At 38.4% G+C, this 21,470-nt stretch overlaps 3 protein-coding genes across 3 annotated transcripts; all 3 read right to left on the reverse strand.

The window, feature by feature from the left end:
- Nucleotides 1-79: 79 nt before the first annotated feature.
- LOC144007539 (zinc finger protein 385D-like) lies at nucleotides 80-4,953 on the reverse strand. Its single transcript, XM_077507277.1, has 5 exons — nucleotides 2,065-4,953; nucleotides 1,049-1,186; nucleotides 658-842; nucleotides 452-550; nucleotides 80-377 (listed from the first exon to the last, which is right to left on the reverse strand). The coding sequence occupies exons 1-5, from the start codon at nucleotides 2,117-2,119 to the stop codon at nucleotides 192-194; spliced, it is 663 nt and encodes a 220-aa protein (XP_077363403.1). The 5' UTR covers nucleotides 2,120-4,953; the 3' UTR covers nucleotides 80-191.
- Nucleotides 4,954-5,098: 145 nt separating this feature from the next.
- LOC144007540 (ras-related protein Rab-25-like) lies at nucleotides 5,099-9,823 on the reverse strand. The gene is made up of 5 exons (XM_077507278.1): nucleotides 8,792-9,823; nucleotides 7,982-8,177; nucleotides 7,149-7,342; nucleotides 5,882-5,962; nucleotides 5,099-5,782 (listed from the first exon to the last, which is right to left on the reverse strand). The coding sequence occupies exons 1-5, from the start codon at nucleotides 8,826-8,828 to the stop codon at nucleotides 5,655-5,657; spliced, it is 636 nt and encodes a 211-aa protein (XP_077363404.1). The 5' UTR covers nucleotides 8,829-9,823; the 3' UTR covers nucleotides 5,099-5,654.
- Nucleotides 9,824-9,982: 159 nt separating this feature from the next.
- On the reverse strand, nucleotides 9,983-21,036 carry ubqln4 (ubiquilin 4). Its single transcript, XM_077507272.1, has 11 exons — nucleotides 20,835-21,036; nucleotides 18,634-18,785; nucleotides 17,181-17,335; nucleotides 16,850-17,112; nucleotides 15,801-15,959; nucleotides 14,478-14,724; nucleotides 14,255-14,394; nucleotides 13,185-13,268; nucleotides 12,960-13,075; nucleotides 12,082-12,340; nucleotides 9,983-11,146 (listed from the first exon to the last, which is right to left on the reverse strand). The coding sequence occupies exons 1-11, from the start codon at nucleotides 20,973-20,975 to the stop codon at nucleotides 10,994-10,996; spliced, it is 1,869 nt and encodes a 622-aa protein (XP_077363398.1). The 5' UTR covers nucleotides 20,976-21,036; the 3' UTR covers nucleotides 9,983-10,993.
- Nucleotides 21,037-21,470: the final 434 nt, after the last annotated feature.

A 21,470-nucleotide genomic window follows, 5' to 3' on the forward strand; every position in this document is an offset into this window, starting at 1 on the left:
TTGTTCTTATTTTCATGTACAGCACTTTACATACAGCAATGCTTGTTTTAAAGTGCTTTGTAAATAAAGTAGAGTTGAGTAAAATACAAAAATGTATACCAAAAAACAGATGTCAGTTTACAAAATGGAGCTTTACAATGTATCAAATCACAAACAGCACATTTGATGAGACCAAAAATAAATAATAATATTCAGTAGTGAGGAAACACAAGCTGCGGATGAATAAGCGCCTGTGTCAGGGGCGGCGCGCGGAAGAGGGCTTGGCCGTCGTTGGGGGCGGGATGGACTTGGAAGGATGGCTGCAATGACATAGTGGTCGCCAGCTGGGCATGCCGGAGAAGCAAGGTCGCCGGCGCCGGTTTGAGCCGGTCGTGGTTCTTCCGGAAAAGGTACGGGAAGTGGATTTGCAAGGTTTTGTTTCCATTTCAAACAGAAAGTTCAAATAACTTACAGGTTGGAAGGTGTGGCGCCGTCCCGGCGCGTACGGCTTGAACTTGGGCTTGGTCCTTTTCCCCGCCGCTCGGTCCTTGTGCCTCCGGCTGCTGATGTGCTGCAAACACAACCACCGCAAAACTCGACTTTGACACCCAACTCTAGTTTCAAAACCTACATTGAAACACAAACTCGAGAATTAGACATTGAGGTGAGCGAGAGGACCTGTTTGAGTTGTGTGTCCGAATTGACGTGCACATCGCAAATGTGGCAGTGGAAAGTCTTGTCGCTGAGGCCGCCGGCCGGCTCAGACGATGACGGCGTCTTGGCCTTGCCGACGCCCACTCTGGGGAAGGACTCGATGGCGCCGTCGCCGCTCTTGGCCTCCAGCATGGTCTTGTGCTTGACGCCTCAAACATGAACATAATGCACAGGGTGTGCACATTTTTGCAATCACATTTATTTATTTATTTTCAGTTTGTGTTTGCTTACCCTCTCAAAAGGACTATAAGGTCACAATGCTGGTATTTATTATTATTTTTTAAATTATTTATCCCCAAAAGTTTCCATTGGCAAGGGGTGTATAGACTTTTGACACGCGTGGTTTGTGTCTCACCGCTGTTATGAGCTTGCAACTGCGAGGCCGAATTGACGGCCACTTTGCAGAGTGAGCAGTAGAGCAGGCGCTCGGTTTTGTCCTCATCTCGCATCTCTTTTTCAGTCACGCTTGCAGCCGTCGAAGTCTCGCGCGACTCTGAAGCAGGAAGTCAAAATACTCAAATGAACCTCGAGGATGTAACTGTTGCGCAGCAACGAGTCAAATCAAAACAAAAATGCTTTTCCATATATACAGATAAAAAATGATAATACAGTTATTTGGTTTGCTTTTATTTTTTTTCAATTTAAATTATATTATACTGCAGTATTTTAAATTGTTTCACATTTCATGTTAAATAAAAAAAAAAAAAAAAAAAAAAAAAAAAAGGGAAATAAGTTGTAATAAGCATGCCAGGCCATTAGTTGGCGACGTTTGCAATTTGAATATGAAATAAAAAAATTCAAAATACTACAAGACTTAAGTAATAATTTTCAGGAAAATAAATTCATTATATTTTTATTTTGCAATTTTTAATTTTATTTTTTTACATTTGTTTTCTTTTTTTTTTTAATGGAAAAATATGTAATAAGAATGCCAGGCCATTAGTTGGCGATGTTTGCAATTTGAATATGAATATATTTTGAATATGAAATAAACAATTCAGAATATTACGAGACTTAAGTAATCATTTTCAGGCAAATAAATTCATTTTTAATTTGCAATTTTTTATTTTTTTTATTTTTTAAATGTCAAAATATGTAATAAGCATGGCTAGTTGGTAATGTTGGAATAGAAGTCAAAATTCAAATATTACAGGACATCTTCAATCTAGTACAGTATTACAAAAAAAAATAACACAAGAGCGAAGTTGTATTTTGCCGGGGGAAACCGTGAAGATAATTATCATCTCCAAAGCAGTTACAGTGGTTTGAGCCATAGTAACAACATACACACATCACCATGGCAACACAACAGGTGACTGCTTTTCATGTTGTAGTAGGCGAAAAGTGAATTATTTTATAGTTTGTACTCACCCAAATTCATGCTGGCGTGCAGCATCCACGTGTTTGTGTCCTCACTGCTTTGCATTGGCGCTGCTTCCTCATCTGCATCCTTCTCTTCTTCATCATCATCATCATCGTCGTCGTCGTCTTCCTCCTCCTCCTCCTCTTCATCAGCTCTTGGCGCGTTACAAACTAGCCTGCCTCCGTCCCGCCTGCCCTTCTTCCCTCCCACGAATGTGCTTTTTTTGTTTTTTTTGAAACGCAATAGTAGTCAGGCTTGCTCAAATCACCCTCAAAGCGGATCGGGTGTCACTCCTTGGAAAACACGTTGCAATTCAAAAAGATGAACACGAAAACTTGAATTTGAAATATACAAAATGAATAGGGAAAAATAACTGAGCTTGAATTTGGAAAAAAGAAATAAAAAGCGATTGTATTTTATAAAATTTCAATAAATAAAATTAAATTAACAGCAACAAATTAACAGCAATTTAAAATTACAATAAAAATAAAAATCAATTCAAAATAAATGAAAAAAATAGCTATGAAATAGAATTTTAAATTTTAAGGCAAAATGTTTTTTGTTTTTTAGGTAAAAATGTAAATTAAAATAAAAAATAATATTGAAATAAAATTCATGTTGACACTAAACTAAATAAATTGCATGGCAAAAATACACATTTGACATTTCAAGAGATGTGAAAAATATAATACAAATTGTAAAAAAAAAATGTTTGGGCATTGAAATTTGAAACTATAACGTCATTTTTAAATATGTAGATTTTTAAACCCAATTCAAAATTTTAAATGTAGACTAGATTAAAACAGAAATTGTCAATTAAATACAAATTAAAAATAAAATGATTGAATACAAAACTTCAAATTAAAAGTTCAAATTATTAAACGAAACAAAAAACATTTAAATACAATTTAAATGATAATTAAGTACACGTAAGAATATGTAATTTTACATGAAGGACTGAAATGGAAAATGAAAAATACAAGATTAAATGAGGCCGTTGTCGGCCATAGGTGTCCGGGCGTTTTCCTCAAGTTGCACTCATGTAATTAAGCTAGACCTGTGAGCCCTAACGAATTCATCTAATGGGGGGGACAGCGGGTGGTGTTGGTGGAAGTGGGTTCGTGTTGCCACTTGCAGGCTGCAAGGTGATCTCCCTGAGGCCACCTCACGCCTCGTCTTCATCTCACGGGGTCACCTGAGCTCACCTGCAGTTGCTGCGGCAACCCGTAAGTGGCCGGATGTGCATGGCCAGATACGCTACGACGCCGTTTAAATAAAACCTGGCCTGCATTTCAAAGGAAACGCAAAGCACTTTTTGAGACACAACACAACACATATTGATGCCAATGATTGGTCGCCATGACACGGCTCTGGTAATCGGCGAGCATCGATTGGGAAAACATTTTGGTTGATGTGGAAAGTCTTTTACAATGAAAACATTTTTTGAAGTAAGATTTTTTGGAAAACAACCGAACCTGATCAAATTTTTTTCCCTCAAAAAATTATACATTATCGTATTTTTCTCCTATTATTGTAACTTTAATCCTGTAAGATAACGGCTTCTTGAAAATTGTGACTTGAGTCACGAATTGCAACTTTTCTTCCTAGTTTTAAACTTCTACCAAAAAAATAAACTAAAATAATGAAAATTTGTGGCTCTGTAAATTTGTGTATTATTACATCTTTATTCTTGGAAATTGGGACTTACGTTATTTTTCCAGAACTTTCATATTTTAGGAAATTACAACTTAAGTCTCAAAATATTTTTACATTTTTCTCATGACTATTACTTTTTTATTTTTTTACTTCCCCCCCCCAAAAAAAATTTGCAATTTTAGCCTCAATCTTAATTTTCTCGTAATACTGCAATTGTATACTGTCTGTCATACATTTAATTTATCTTGTACTTACACTGCAATTTAAGAAATGTTAATTTAACAAAGAAAAAATATTTCCAAGTTGTGAATTTACTATAATAAATAACCGCCTACAAGACTTAAGGCATAATTTGAGAAAAACAATTGCACTAAAAAAGTTGGAAAAAAAAAAAAGTCCAATTTGAGCAACTTTTTTTTCCCCTCCCATTTGTTGAGAAAAAATAGGTTGGAATACCACAAGACAAAATTTGTAATTTGTAAAAATTAAATCTGTAATTAATTACATTTAAACAAATTAATTACATTTGTGAAAAGAAAAAAGAAAAGAAAAAAAACCCCGAAAAAGTGGTAAAAATGATTAAACTGCCAAAGTAAAGTCAAAATATCACTTGGAAGGAAGGTAATAAAAGTAATAAGTCATTATACTACTTGCATTGCCATTGAAGAATAATGAAGAAGCTAAAAAGGGAATTTCTTCTGTCATGAGCTTGTGCAATTAGAATTATTAGTCATCATTGTCATTACAATATGCACACACAAAACAATACAGTAAGCTAATTCAGTACCAATCAAACAAATTGCAGTCGTTTATGAGTTCGGAGGTTGTTACCATGGCGACCACATTACATATTCATATGATAAGCAAAGTAGCTGCACTTCTACTTGTACTTACTGTACTGTAAACACTAGTATTTCACGTCAAGATGTGAGGGCAATACTGCCATCTAATGGCTGACAGCAGATACAACATCCTCACCTGAGTGACTGATCACGGTAACTTTCAGCCAGTGCAAATTTACACAAAAAAACCTGCGCAGCGGATTTTTAACAAGCATGAGACAGTCTGTAAAATATAGATTTTTTTAAATTGTAATGTTACGAGGTGAAAATTTGCAATACAGTATGATTATTATTAGACCAAGATTATAAATCCTGAGTCAAAATCAGTATATTATAAAACTAAAATTGTAATTCCTAGAGGCAGAATGTTACACAATTTAAGTGCAGAAAGTAATTTTTTTTAGCAACATAAACCCACAAGATTTTAGTCAGAACTTTGGAAAAAGACATTATTGATAATTTTTGATGGATTTGTCACTTCTGTTTTCCACACTTAATAAAAATGGAATATTATTCATTCAAAAAAAAAAAAAGAATCTTCATGTGAACTTAAATAATTTATTCCAAAATAACTGCCATTGTTTGGTTTCACAATCGTTGTTTTTGTTTTTTTTAACATGCTAGTTATAAGCAAAATTTTTTTGATTGCGAGCTATGATTGGAAGCCATCTTAAAAAAAAAAAGCATCAGTTTGGCAGATAGTTAGCCATTCATCAAACCACTTAACGCTAACACACAATGTAAACCGCCTAACGAAACTAGCATCAACGTCACGATTATTTATAAACGTTCAACGACTTTCATTTCAATACAAGTGGTAGCATGAAAACAACACTCACAGGTGTGAAAAATGACTAATAATGCTGCAGCTTACTGAGCATAGCTGTGAGCATCTTTTCCATGCTAATTCTATAGCGACAACTCTGCCCCCTAATGGCCAAGACGCACTGGAACGGATTCATGGTAAGACAGTTTGTGATACAAGTGTTTTAAGTTGCGAGTGTGGCCCAAGAAGGAATTAAGCTCGCAAGTCAAGACGCCACAGTATCACTCAAAACAAATGTAAGAATGTCGGATTTTCTTTTTTTCTTTTTTTATGGTTACGAACTGTTGCAGCACCGCCTTCGCTCCTCCTGAGTCTCGCTGGTGGCTCGGACCGTCCCAGAGAGCGTCACGGCGCTTATGGAGCCACGCGTCACCTGTCGACTGGCAACCTTGTGATGGATCGCTGCGGGGTGTGCGGGGTGAAAGGGGGGGAAAAAAACAAAACAAAAAACGTTTTGAACGACTGCAAGCAAGAGGTGAGGTGGCAACAAGGTGAGCATACCCGTCAGGACGTCGATGAAGGCCGCCTCCACGTTGGTGGAGTCCAACGCCGACGTCTCCATGAACATCAGACCCTTGTTCTCTGATGGAAAGGATGGAACGGGGAGATCATGTGATCAAAGAGTTGTCGTGTGATTGGACCACAGAAACTACAAACTGAAAGTTTTGGAAATTAATGTTGGTATTTAATAAAAGTCGTAACACAGCTGGAGACCATTTTGAATATTACTGAAATGTTTCTTTAAATTTGAGACTTGAGTCTATGAACTTTATGAACAAAAATAATCCATCCATTTATTTTCTGTACCAAATTTCGTATAAATCTTCTGAAAATGAAAGAAGAATAAAGTTGTAATATGTAATTTAAAAAAAATTACAATTAAAAATGTCATATTGCTGGAGACTAAAGTCAGAATTTTCAAAAAGTCATAACATTATGAAAAACAATAATACACAGAAGAAAAAAAAAATGTACAAGAGACAAAAAAATGAGTTCCAAGACCAAAGCTTTAAGCTATAATACAGAAAATAATTTATGAAACAAATTTCGGATAAATAGTCAGAAATTGAAAGAAGAATAAAGTTGTAATATGGGAAAAAATTTTTTTTTTTAAATCTCATTGCTGGAGACTGAAGTCAGAATTTTCAAAAATTTGTAACATTCTGAAAAACTGTACAAGAGAAAAAAATCATTACAAGACTATAGCTATAATACAGAAAATAATTTATGATACAAGACTTAATTTGCGGCATAAAAATGGCATACAATTAAAGTCGTAAAATATATGTTTAAATGTTGGGAAAAATTTTTTTTAAAGGTGATGAGAAATAAAATCTATTATACAAAATTAAATAATTTAAAGAAGTCCATCTTTGAAATTAGTCATAATGCTAAAATTTAATTAATTAAATAAATAAATGATTTAAGTTGCCATCCAGAAAAAAAAGAATAAATTTGCAACACAAGAAAAGTCGGAATATTACACAATTAAGTTAAAATTTCAGAAAAAAAATAATAAAAATAAATAAATCTCAAAATTTTGACAGTACTAGATTTGTAAATTTCAATTTTGAGACCAAGAAAAAAAAAAAAAAAGTTGTCATGTAACATTAACGTGGCAAAAGATGAAATACTTGAGATGAAAAAAATATTACAATATTAATCTAATAAAAAAAGAAAAGATGTAACATTAAGAGAAACAAAAAAAAAAAAAAGTATTTATGTTAAAAGACTAAGGTGGAACTTTTGCAAAGTGTTGATGTGCAACCTGCAAAGGCCTTGGCCTCCTCGGCCGGCACGGTGCGCAGGTCCTCCAGGTCCTTCTTGTTGCCCACCAGCATGACCACGATGTGCTGGTCGGCGTGGTCGTACAGTTCTTTGAGCCAGCGTTCGGCGCTCTCGTACGTCAGGTGCTTGCTGATGTCGTACACCAGCAGGGCGCCCACTGCGCCGCGGTAGTACCTGACAACCACAAATTGCAACACTTCCTGAAAAACTAGCAAGGAGTTGCGAGCTTTTATTGCTTTGGTAATAGTTAAAAATGGCTTAACCGAGAGTTTTTTTGTTTGTTTGTTTGTTTGTTTTAACTGACACAAGTCGCATTATATCTTTTCTTTCCCCTCATATTATTGCAACATAAGTCCCCCAACATTGTGCTCTTAAAGACTTAAATTATTATAACTTTTTCTTGGTATACTAAGGTATCCCCCCCCCCCCCCCCCCCATAAATTGCAACTTTAGTTTTGTAATAGTACACATTCTGTTAATATAAAAAATAAATCTACTTAAAATCAGATTTAAAATCATCCCCAAAGGCTCATGCATTAAATTAATTACCAAAGATTAAAAACAAAGGACATTTTTCCTAGAATTATAGTTAGTTTTAGTTAGTTTTGTAAATATAAAATTTAGTTTCAGTTAGTTTTAGTTTTTAAAAAAGGATTTTCGTTTTTATTTTATTTCGTGAACGAAATTGTTTTTTGATATTCATTTTTATTTTAGTTATTTTTTTATTAGGTTTAGGTCACTTTTTTTTTTTTTTTTAAGTAACAATTTGCTTTTTGAAAACGGCACTTTTTTTACTTCTCAAAGTGTACTCACGCCGAGGTAATGGCCCGGTAGCGCTCGAGCCCGGCGGTGTCCCACACTTGCATCTTGATGGTGCAGTTGTCCAGCTGAACGGTGCGTGTGCTGAACTCCACGCCGATGGTGGTGCGGCTGTCGTGTTTGAACTCGTTCTTGGTGAAGCGTGTCAGCAGGTTGGTCTTGCCCACGCCGGACTCGCCGATCAAAACCACTGAAAAAAAAAAAAATTACAACAGAGGCGTCAACAACAAGCCCATAAAGCCGTGGTTCAATCTCGCTGCAGATCGCTCCCATGGTTTATTTTTTATTTTTTTAAATATTATGCACAAGTAATACACATTTTTTTCTGTTAATGTATTATGGATGTTTTAATTGTTCAGCACTTTGAGTTGCATTTGAATGTATGAAAGGTGCTATATAAATAAAGTTTCATTGATTGAAGTTTTAAACAATTTTGTTTTTTACATTACAAATTTTTTTTTCGAGCATTAAATTATTTTGGAGAAATTAAACGTTTGGCATCAGTGAAAGAAGCTGCTACATTTTTTTTAAATGTATGAAATGGACTTATTTTGAATGTCACATGTTAAATTGTGCGGTTAAACTGAAGCGCTTGCTATATTAGTATGCTAGTCCTAACAAAATAAACATTTCATCGCAGGCAAATTGCAAATGTTTCACTTGTGGGCGTTCAACCACACGACAACCACTTCTGATGCCAAACTGATGTCTTTTCCTTTCACACACACATTTCAACATCATTTGCCACGTCAGCGGAATAGAATCCGTAATCACTGCCACTCAAACCGTAAACGGGGGACTCACCTTTGAAGACAAAATTGTACGTGTCGTCCGACCCCATGCTGTAATCGCTAGCTCAGCCTTCCTTCCCCGACGTGACGCCGTTCGACATCAGAAGACCCCCGGAGAGAGTAGAAAAAAATACATCCAAGTCCCCTGGCTTCTCTCCCTGCACGCCAGGAGAGTGCTGAGGTGGAAGAGAGAACCGGTCCGACCGCATCCGTACACTTCCTTCTTTATCGCAGGCTGCCGGTGGTTGGGCGGGGGGGGGGGGGGGGCAAAGTGTGCCCTGCCCATCCCTCGTCAGCTGACAGGTGAAACTGGTAGAACCACTCGAGAAGCTGGCCTGACAGGTGGTTATGCATCTGCCGGGACAAACGTGGACTCACCTCGATTGATAAGCGCGAGGACGTCCAAGGCAACCATGTTGGCTCAATAAACGCTTGACATTGTTGTCGAATGCTTTTTCTCTGCTCTCATCCTTTTCACAAAAGATAATTAATAGAGCAGAAATAGTTGTAGCTTTATGTCCGAGCCACACGGGGGCACTGCTAGCTGCTACCTTTGGTCCAATCTCTTGGCTCTCATTGTTCAGACCAGTCAGAACAACGTTGTTCAAAAAAAATAAAAATAAAAATAAAAATAAAAAAAATATTCACTTTACCTAAAATTTTGCCAGCTGCTACATTTTTGGTCAGCTCTCATTGTTTGGGTTAAACATTTGGAGGAAATTTTTTTTATAAAAAATGTAAAATAAATAAATATCGGTAAATAAAAAATAAATACATAAAAAATATGTCATTTTTGGGCAATCATTTTGTAATGTAGTTCAAATTATAATATATATATATATATATACAGTATGCTATATATACTTAATGTTTTTTAGATTAATTTTAAATGGACAATAGAATATAATTGACACATATTTAACAAATTATTTTTACTTGTGAAAATTTGCCTCAACTTTTTGATTACTTAAAAACTTCCCCACACATCAGTCATACAGCTGTAATTATGTCGGAGATGTAAATTGGTAATTTTGTGAGAAAAAATGTAAATATGAATAATTATGTTTGTCTAAGACAAAAAGGAAGTTCAATCATGTCTTGACACTAAATTTTGCCCCATGAGACAAATGTTGCTTAGCTCCTCTGTGATCTTAAACAGCTTTACAAATACCACGTCTGAATCAACTAAGACAGGGCGCAGACAGTTTTTGACCACGTATCATTTTTATTTTTTATTTTTTATTGTTTTTTTAGTACAGTACTGTTAAAAGTTAGTTCCAACATGTTCAATTGGGCGATGGACTTTTTTTTTTTTCCTGTTCTGTTGTTTTCAGCCGAGGTCAACAAACAAAGCAAAGCCAGAGAAGCAGTTGCCATGGTTACCACAACTATAATGCTGAGATTTATTAAAAAAAAAAAAAAAAAAAAATAGATTTGATGACCTAGCACTAGATTTGTTTATTTTTCTTGAGAAATGCATGGAAGGTCCACCATAAAATTGTTTCTTAACACCAACTGATTCAACTGATTTTGATTTGTTTAATTTAAATGCAACTCAAAAAAAATAAAATAAAAAAATCAGATTAAAATGAAAGGAAAGCTAATTTTGCTTCATTCCAAACAGCGGCGTCGACTACGCCAACTCTTTGATAAGTAAATGTCCTGTGACATGCGGCTGCGCGGATTCAACTCGGGACCGCCCTCCTCCTTTTTTTCCCACCCCACATACACAGACACACACGTGGAGGTCTCGCTTTGAAGGGGGGAGGACACAAAAAGGCACAGCAGCGGTGCCTCAGACACACAAAGACACATTTTTTTTTTTTTTTTCTTCTCTTGAACCTGGAATGACAAACTACTAAAGTGTGGAGGGCAATCATGTGGAAAGCCGCAATCGGTGGAGGAAAACGTTGCTCTTCTCAACAAAGCGGGAAGTCGTATGAACAAATGAAACCTTTTTGTTTGTTCGCGCACGCCGGCCAGGCCACGGCCAATCACGTCGTATCCTTTGAGTTGGATGACGTAAACAAAAAGAGGGGGAAATATTGGAATGGATCTAACAACGCGATGGGTGTCAGATCGAGCCCAAAGTGTCTTTGTAAAGCTTGGGGAGCGATTTGCGATACTTTTAAGTCTGTAGATGTGACGTGGTGTGGTGTGTGCGTGTATGCAGGGCGCCAGTATGTACCGCGTGTGCGTGTGTGTGTGTGTGTCTTTACGAGGGCTGCGAGCCCAACAGTCTCTCGATGGCGGCGTTGATGTCCCCTCCAGTGGCAATGAGGGCCTGCAGGTTGGCCTCGCGGTTGATGAAGCCCATGGCGTTAAGCTGGTCCAGCTGCGACTGGAAGCGAACCTCGGGGGTCTGGTTCTGCCCAGAGAAGGGAGCGGAGCAAACATACAAGTTCAATTATTAGACTCCACAATTACAAAAAAAAAATCAACATCATCGTTGTTTCATTAAATTTAAGAGTTTTTTAATTTTATACATTTGCACCTTTTTCTTTATTTTAAAATAACTAATAAAGGTTTCATCCACAAGGAACTTGCTTAATTATAGAGTTTCAAAGAATTTTATTTGTCTTAATATTTTTACATTTAAAACATAAATGATAATGCACAGTGCACAAGCTGCACTCCAACTTCAAGTTTTTGCCTAATTAAATAAATATGATAAATTCTGCTTGGTCCAAAATTATATTGTTTCACATTTTTTGAATTGGTCTTAATATTTTTAAATGCTTAAACAACATTTTCTTGTTTTGTACCAAAAAATAAATGATCGCACTTCAACTTGAAGTTTTTGCATAAATAAATAAATAAATAAATAAATACCAATAAATAAATAAATATTATTATAAATTCTGTTTGGTCCAAAAGGAACTTAGATAATTATATTGTTTCTATTTTTTTATAGGTCTTAATATTTTTAAATGCTTAAACATTTTCTTGTTTTGTACCAAAAAACAAAATAAAGAATCGTTTGAATAATCGTGATTTTAATTCTTGCCAAAATAGTAGTGAATCTAGTGATTATTATTATTGTGGGGCCCACCCGTCCTTGTGGGGCCATTTTGCTGGGCCCCACAAGTTTAGACCTCTTTTTGAGGGTCAAGACTTGGTTTTACAGTTTAGGTTTCAATTGGGTTATGGTTGAGGTTAGGGTAAGGAATGGGGGTAGGCAATAATTTTTGATGGTTGGGGGAAGGGGAAGGGGGTAGGAAATGCATTATGTCAATGAGAGGGCCCCACAAAGATAGCACCGTGAGGATGGGTGTGCATGCGTGTGTGTGTGTGTGTCTGTACCGCTGCGGCTGCTCCCGCGCCTCCTCCGGCGAACATTTGGAGCATCTGTTGCATGAGCTGCTGCTGAGCGGCGTTTGGCGGCGTCCCAGCGCTGCTGGGCGAGGACGCGGGGTTCTCGGTGGGTGCGCTGCCTCCCGTGGTGGGGATGCCGCCGGGGATGCCGCCGGGGATGCCTCCGGGGATGCCTCCGCCGGGGATGCCTCCGCCGGGGATGCCTCCGCCGGGGATGCCTCCGCCGGGAAGGCCGCTTGACATCAAACTGAGGCAAAAAAAAAAAAAAAAAAAAAAAAAAAAAAAGAGCCGCACGGTCGTCATTAACCCATTCAAACCCAAAAAATGTATAAATACGTTTTTTAATACATTGTCCTGCACTCCCAAAGATGTATTTATACGTGTGTTTTTTTAATGCTAGAACATACAAAAGGCTTTGATAGAGCTTCTGACATGAAGATGTCGCTTAAAACAATGGTAGTTATTACAAAAAAAAAATGGCCAGCAGGTGGCAGCAGAGTATAAGCAATCAGCCAGGGCCATGTTGCAACAAGCTCTTTTTGCCAGTGTTTTCAACAGGTTTTTGAATAATGATGAAACTTAGCTATATTCTAATGCTAATTGCTGCAAAGTGGAAACAGATACAACTATATTTTTTGTTTCCTGATTAAAGAAGAAACTCTAATCCTTTTTTTTGGCTAGGTTCTATGTTTTTATAGCAATACAACAGAACATTCTGTGGACCTCGCAAAATCAGTCAAAATCCAGTAAAACACCCAGGCGCGAAGGGGGTTGCTTGAAGTGAAAATGGCTGGGAGTGAATGAGTAAAAAATAAATAAATAAATAAATAAATAAAATCTGTGTTGAAAATGTTTGTGCGGTTTACCTGGGCATGAGGCCGGGTGCTTCCGTTTGCAGCGTCTGGAGGCCCTGTTGGATCTGCATGAGCGCTTGCATGGCGCGCGGATTCGTCATCACTGACAACGCCTCTGGGTTCTGCATCTGAAGACGATCAAACAATCAAAATGACCTCAACTATACAAACAACAGCTTTGCTAATCAACTTTTTTTTTTTTTTTTTTTTGAAAGACAAGAAAAATGTCGTCATTACCTGCTGCAGAAAGATGGGAAGCTGAGAGCGGAACTGCTCCTGCAGCTGTGGGTTTCCGGCAAACAACGGATTATTCAGCATAACCTGGGAAGAAGAGACGGACGGGTAAGCGTCATCAAAGAGTCTTCGTGGCTCTGACCTTGTTAGTTTAGCATTTGATGACAAGTCATCAGAAATCATTGTCGACAAATTGACAGCTGCTTTGAGGTGAAAACGGAAGACTTCCTGCTTCTTTTTTTTTGGTGGATCTACCGTATTTTTCGGATTATAAGTCACAGTTTTTTTCATAGTTTGGCCGGGGGTGCGATTTATACTCTGGTGCGACTTATGTGTGAAATTATTAACACATTATTATATCATTTCACATGTTATTTTCACACTAAACCGCAAGAGGGCGCTCTCGGCCTATGTTGATAATTTCAACATTGCCGGTAGAAGAGGAAGCGGCGCATCGTCTACCTCCCAAGTTGGGGGAGTTGTTTAAAAGTGACACCGAGGATGAAGATTTCATTGGATTTAGTGATTTGGAGTGAAACTGATAGTTTGGTAAACTTGTTAGCATATTCTTTATGCTATAGTTATATGAATAACTTGTAGAGATGGGAACTTAATTCACCTACGGAACGTTGGGACGAAGGGAGAGTTCTGGGCGGGAAGGTGGGAAGGGGAGTTAGCCTGTTAGCTTCCAGCTGAGTGGGGAGTTGCTGTTAAGACCTCAGAAGCTGATGTCAATAAAACGGCAGCCTTACCAAAGACTAAAACAAAGGACATTTTTGCTATAATTATTGTTAGTTTTAGTTAGTTTTGTAAAGATAAAATGTAGTTTTGGTTAGTTTCGTTTTTTATCAAGCATTTTCGTTTTTTATTTTATTTCGTTAAAGAAATTGTTTGTTGAATTTTAGTTTTTTCGTTAGTATCAATTAACTACAATAACCTTGATGACAAGTTCCTTCTAGAATGAGCCCTGAAAAAGTCAAAATTAGGACAAGCTCCTGACACAAAATGAGCCGAAAAGGACTGCTTCGACATGCATGGCTTTTTGTGTGTCTGCTCATGATAAAAGTATCCACCTGCGAGGCCAACTCCGGGTTCTGGGACAGCGACTGCATCATGCTGCGCATGTAGGGAGCGGACAGCATGTTCTGCATGAGCTGAGGGTTTTCCGAGATCTGCTGCAGGAGGCTTTGCATGCCCGGACTGTTGAACATTCCTGGGAAATAAAAAAAAACCCAAAAAAACATTGGGTTAGCGGACAGATTAATTGTAATTCAAATCCCGTCGTCTCCATTATACCGTTTCCCAGACTGCCGGGGTTGATGCCCAGCGGGTTGGACACGGTGGGATTGGTGCCGGTGGCGGGGGCGGGGGCGGGGGCGGGACCGGTGCCTCCTGCCGGGCTCCCGCCGCTGCCGTTCTCCGGAGGGTTCGAGGCGTTGGGTGGACCCCAGGGATTGGGGAGGGGCTCGCGGTTCTCCGTCCGCGACGGCTGGACGCCCGACTCGGAGCCGCCGCCGAGGGCCGAGAAGGGATTGTTGCCAAACTGCCATGGAAAGAAAGTTAGATCCCGACCGACTCTTGCGATATCACCAATGTCAAGCATTTCAAATTGGAATTGAAATTGTGCGTGAATGCGGAGGACGTCAAACAACAATTGCTGAAAAATCTAAATTGTTGGACAGAGGTAAATTCATTCAAATCATTTTTGGAATGTTCTCATGAAAAATTAAATCTTCAAAAAGTAGGAATGTTTGAAATGTTCAACTTTTTAAAGTTGGAATATTTGACATAGTTCAGGTTATGTTGAATTTTCGGTTAATGTATTAAAATGATTAATGTGAAAATGCTCTAATGGAATATTTAGACATCTTCAAAAAAATGGTAAGGTTGAGAAAATATATATTTATTTTATATTATTTATTTTTTAAATTATCTCTTGGAATATGAGGATTTCAAAAGAAGTATTTTTTTTATGATAAACAATTCAAATTAATTCAATCAGTTGAGAAAGGCTGAATTTGGGTTCAATAAGTCAAACTTCTCCATGCATACAAATGTTTCCATGTTTTGTGAAAAATGTGGAAAAATGGATAAAGTGAATCGTGGAAATGTCCCAAATGAGCCAAATATTTTGACAATTGAACTGGTCTGAATTGCTAAAAGACGTATTGAATTTGATGTGAAATTGTTAAATGTTCTATTAATGTGTATCTTCAAATGGGAATTTCTTTCCCTTGTTTGTGCAATGTGCAAGTCTTTTTTGGTGAGTTGGTGAATTTACAGTAAATTTATTATCTATGAATTTGAATGATTTGGTTTCTCGTGAAAAATTTGGGATTGTGGTAAACAGAATTATGAAAATGTGTAAAATGACATTTGGGAATACTGACTATTTTCTCCTGGGGAAATGTGGATTTCATCTAACAGTAGTAATGTTTGAAATTTCAACATTACAAGGTTGGAATTATTTCATCGTTTTTTCATATATTCCTATTATATTATTTTGTTTTAATTGAAGCGTTACTGTTACTGTGCATGGTTTGTTACAAGAAGACAAACTATTCATGTCGCTCTTTCCTAAAAAGAAACAAATTCCAGCTGGGATCCAGTGACCGGCACCTGCTCTCTGGCCGCGCTGAACATGGGCTCCTGGATGTCGGTGTACATCCTGCGCAAGGCGTTGTAGCCACCCGGGATGCTTTCCAAGTTGCTCAGCGCCCGATCCTGGTTGCGCATCATCTCCTGCATCATGGCTGGGTTGCGAGCCAGCTCCATGGTCTGCGCCGAGGGACAAAAACCAGCGTGTGAAGTCTTCTGGACGGTAGTGTTAATTTCAGCCACCACTTTTCAATGTAGTCTCCGTTTTAATTCAGTTGTTAGTTTTTAATCATAGTTAGTCAATCTCGTCCCATTTTTATTTAGTCAATTTTTAGTCGACTATAAATGTAGCATTTTAGCCTTCATTTTAGTCCAGGTAAACATAATTTTATTTGTCTAGTTTTAGTGAACAAAAACAGTCAACGTTTTAGTCAGGACAATCATTTTACCACTGTATTTTTTTTTTTTGTCAGCATATAATGTTGAATATATCACATCTAAAACTATTTCACACAAAAAATTCTTTCCGTTTGTTCGAATAACTTGGAGGTTTGCTCGTGCCCGAAAAGTCGCAGGGGTCAATTCCACGTTTCGCCAGAGGAATTGTGCAAATGTGCAAAAACTCTGAATCTTGCATCGTGCCCCTTTAATGTTACATTCTAACTATAATTTGTTTTTGTTTTTTTAACCTTTCACCATGATTTCACCTCCTGTCTGTCCCATGTTTTTGTGCTGTGGCACATGACAGTGTCACAGACGTGACAGATTAGCAGAGACAAGATTTTACAAACTCAGATCGTTTTCATCTCGTTTTTTTCATGAACTAAAATGTCCATAGCTATTAGTCCACTCTTTATTAAGTGAAGTACACTTTTGTCTTGTCTTCATTAGTCGAGGAAAATGCATACTGATTTAGTCACAGTTATTGTTTCTTAATGAGGGGTTTAGTTTAGTCTCGTCTTAGTCCGGTGAAAAATGTATGTTGTTGAAATTATTATTGTTTATTGTTGTAATTGACGAAATTAACACTACCGGACGGGACGGGCTTGTTCCCGGACACTTGCTCCCACCTGTCTCATGAGCTCAGGGTTGTTGAGCATGTGCGAGATCTCCGGGTTGCGCTCCATCAACTGCTGCATCTGCGGGTTGGACACGATCATGTGTCGCATCAGGTCCGGGTTGGACATCATGTTCTGCACCAGCGGGTTCTCCATAATCTGCGAGAGCATCTCTGGGTTGGACATGAGCTGCCGCTGCATCTGCTGCTGCAGCTCCATGAAGTTGGCCGAGCCCATGCCCAGGCCCGCCAGGTTTGACAGCTCGCCAAAACCGCCTGCGGAGAGTCGAAGCGGACGCGGGTGAAGATTTACGGACACGGTCACGGGAAATCAGCCAACTCACTCAGTAGGTTGGGCGTCTGTGTTGGAGGAGGGGCGGAGCCGGCGGTGGAGCCGGCAGGAGAGGAAGGCGTGGTGCTCGCATTGGAGACGCCGCCGATGTTTCCTGCCGGGGAGGACGCCGAGTTTGAGGCTGAGGTGCTGCCTCCGTCTGAGGCCCTGCACAGATGGCGCCAGAAGAAATTTTTTCAGAAGAGTGCAACTTCTGATTTATTTAGCACAAAGCAGAAGGCGACGCGTTTCACTCAAAGGCTGCAAGTCAGTTTTATTATTTCAACCTAGAGGTGTTCCTCAGGGATCAATCTTGGGACCACTCTGCCTCACCCTCCCATATTTTTATTACTGCCACCCGCATGCCGCCACCATCCCAACCTTTTTTTTTTTTAAACAGACTGTTCTATTCAATTACCGCATTTTCCTCACTATAAGGCGCACCGCATTATAAGACGCACCTTCAATGAATGACATATTTTGAAACTTTTTCCATTATAAGGCGCACCTTAAATGAATGACATATTTTAAAACTTTTTCCATATATAAGGCGCTACAATAGAGGCTGGGGTTACGTTATGCATCCATTAGATGGTGCTGCACAAAAGGGAATGTCAACAAAACAGTCAGATAGGTCAGTCAAACTTTATTAATAGATTACAAACCAACTTTCTGACAACTCCATTCACTCCCAAAATGAATAAACAGCTGTTTTATTATTTTCTCTGATGTAAAGTATTAGTATTAGCTAGCGATCCACGATGGCGGGATCTTCTGCGCATGCACATCACCGATCGTGCAGGGTCACAGATAGCGTCTTGACAGCGAGACCAGTTGCAGCTCAATACTGATCCATATATAAGGCACACTGGATTATAAAGCGCACGGTCAGCTTTTGAAAAAATTGAAGGCTTTTAGGTGCGCCTTATAGTGTGGAAAATACGGTATATGCCGATGACATGCAGACAGCAAAGGCTTCCGCTTCACAAATTCTGACAATTTTTACTGTGAGAAAAACTTTACTCTGATTTTGACTTTTTGCTTTGAACAAAATAACGGTAGAATTCTTTAGAAAGTCAATACGTATACTATACGGGTGTTTTGAAGCTTTTTTTTTTTGCATATGATTGACTATGCAGATAACATTGACCGGAGTTCATCAAAAATTGTTTTAAAACACCATTTTATATTGCGTGACGCACTTAGGTGGTTTCGTTGTGTAGGAGGACCCCCCCTCCCCAAATGAGATAGAGAATGAATTTTCAATTATGCGTTTCATAAATGTTTCTTACCTACAAATAAACACTGGCATATAATTACATATTAAAATGAATCAAGTACAGTAGGTGGCGGAATTTACTGCAGACGAATTGATTCATCCAAACGTATTTCTTGGAGTAGTATTTATTAAAAACTATAAACATTTCCCACTGTGAGGCTACTACTTGGCCGGTACGCTGCCTTACTTCTGTGCCGTCTTGATGACCAGATGCACCGTGAGGCCATCCTTGATGCCGTGCTGGCTGAGGCTGTCCCCATCTTTCAGGATCTTGCCGGCGAAAATCAACACCAACTGGTCCTGCTTGGCTTTGAATCGCCTGGAGATCTCCTCCTTGAACTAAAATATAAATACATGAAAATGTTCTTTGGTTATGTAGTTCTAACATTATTATCATTATCATTATTATTATTATTATAGATCTATTGTGTACAGATGCCACAATTGTAACAAACACAACCTGGAGTTTAATAAACACAAGGGTGTGTTTGCTGCCAAAGTGACATAAAGAGAGAGTTAGTGAACTACAGGGCACTTGTTGAAAAACCAACCACTCAGCTTCCCACATATGGACAATTTTAACGAATCCAAGAATTTTGGGGATGTGGGACAAAGCACTAGCACAACCCCCTGTCAGAAGAAAACAGTCAATGACAACCAAAATGACCCCTGTCCCGAGTTAATGATTTACAACATGCTGCTTCGTAGTATTTGAAATGCAAGATTAAAAAAACTTTTCTTCCCTTATCCTTGAAGAAATAGGGTGGATGTTGACAGCTGATTAGCTGGTAAACATAAGTGCCCAACTAAGGCTGGGCAATAAATCGAATTAATTCGATACATCGTCATTTAAAAAAATCGAATTGTTGAAAATTTGTTAAATCGTGAAATTGAGTTTTGTCTTCTGGATTAGAAAAAGCTGTTGTTCTTATGTCATGTTACATCCAAATGCTTTTATGTGTTGTAATTTTGCACAAGTGGCAGAATGCTGGATGGGTGGTTTACAAGACATGTTTACAATAGCTACCAACTACTTAATTGTGGCATTTAAGCACAAACTGTGAATGTTAAGTTTATGTTAAAGCTAATTTAGAATCAGTATACATCACTGGTATCTGAACATTTTGCACAGGAATTATTTTTGAATAAGTGAAGCCTTTAAATAAAAAATTGTTGGATTTATTAGATTAAAATCGATTAAAACCGTAATCGTCCTGAATGACTGCAAAAATCGAGATTTTATTTTTTGGCCATATCGCCCAGCCCTATGCCCAACTAAAGGTAGAGTCATTTTACGGTAAACAGTGAACATCCGCCTATTCGCGGGCTGCTATTCACGAATTCCCCAACTTTGTTTCTTTTTTTTTTTTTCTGGCCTCAGAATAGCTATTAATAGCTATTCTGCTTATTGAGACTCCATTTGAAGTTTTCTGTAACACACAAAACATAAGTGGATTCTGACCAAACCAGTAACTCAATCATAATCAATCTTTATGAGTTTTCTACATTGTCGGTTTGAAATATTTCTAGAATATTTTATTGAACCACAACACATTTTCATCGAAATTGCAAGACGACTGGTCCGGTTACTTGGTATTTGTGCATTCCTAGTCTAAACTATCGTTATATGCATTTTTTTTGTAATTGGGGGACGAGGGTCTTCTATTTTTCTGCAGGTTCGTGCAGTGTCTAGACAATTTCAACCCCAGCCCAGCTGCAGATTATTACATCTACTCCTTTATATGAATAGCTTTCAGGTGATGCTGTGTGACTGCGCTTGGGACACGTCGCCAAGCCAACGGCCACTGCGAGGCTTGAGCGACAATTCCCAGGGAGGAGGAAACGAGCAATGACTCAGTCAGTCGGTGGCGGTGATAGTGGAGAATGTTCTAGACGAGGGAACGCCGTGATTAGCTTGGCCAAAACGTGGAGCGAAACTGCGGCAATTGACCAAGCCCCAAAAACACACTCGCGGGCAGCCCCCACTGGTGTTTATGACCATCGGCCACAGTTTAAAACGCAAGCATCAGCTGACATTCCATTGACGACACAGCTAGCGTTGAGTTAGCCCAGCTAGCCTAGCGGCTAACCGGTTAGCCTACAGCGCACATTTAAAAAGAGACTATCTCCGTATGTTTAGTGTGATTAAAAATAATAATAACACTATGTGTTTGTTGAAACAACAGGTTGTACTCCAAGTATGAAAACAAAAAAATATTTCAACCGTGTCGCACTTTGCAGGTAAGCGCGGCGTCGATGCTAACGAGGCTAGCTGGTTAGCTGAAGTTGTGGGCATGTCGCTCGCTTCGCTTCCCCCTCCCCGCACACACACACGCATGCACCAACCAAGCCCCCGCCCGCCGCCGGCCTCAAAAAACCGCCACAAACCTGCGTTACGGACGAATCTTCAGCGATGGCGATTTCCTCCTTGTCCTTCGGGGTTTTAACAGTGACCTTAATGATGGTTCCCTCCGAGGCGTCAGCTTTATTGTTGTTATTAGCAGGATCTGCGGCGCCCTGGTCAGCCATCTTTACTCGACCGATGGGAAACAGCTCGCGACTAGATTATGCTTCCGGGTCGGCGCGAGGGTCAAATCTTGCCCGCCGGAAGTTGAAAGAATAAACGCATCCGTTTCTTCTTTTTAGTACATTTTAGTTTGAGCACAGAATCAGAAATTGTACTACATTATATTATAAATTTTAGTTTTTCAAATTTATGAATACAAGTATATTTTTTGTCGTTCGTTTTAACATGTACTCTTTTACTATGAAAAACAAATGAACGAATGATACACAGACGCCGGTGCCATTTAAAAAAACATTTATTAAAGCTATGAAAATTGAATTCCAATTAATTCATTTCTACATGAAAGATATATTGAAATAACTTAGCATAAATAATTTGCTTTTATTAGATAATGTTGAATGTACAAACACAAATTTAACCCGAGAGTAAAAAATAAAATAAATAAAAATAAGTGCCCACTTTGTTGGATGCTGTGCTAATGCTAATGTTAGACTTTC

The sequence above is a fragment of the Festucalex cinctus genome, chromosome 19, assembly GCF_051991245.1.
Source record: "Festucalex cinctus isolate MCC-2025b chromosome 19, RoL_Fcin_1.0, whole genome shotgun sequence".
Classification (NCBI taxonomy): domain Eukaryota; kingdom Metazoa; phylum Chordata; class Actinopteri; order Syngnathiformes; family Syngnathidae; genus Festucalex; species Festucalex cinctus.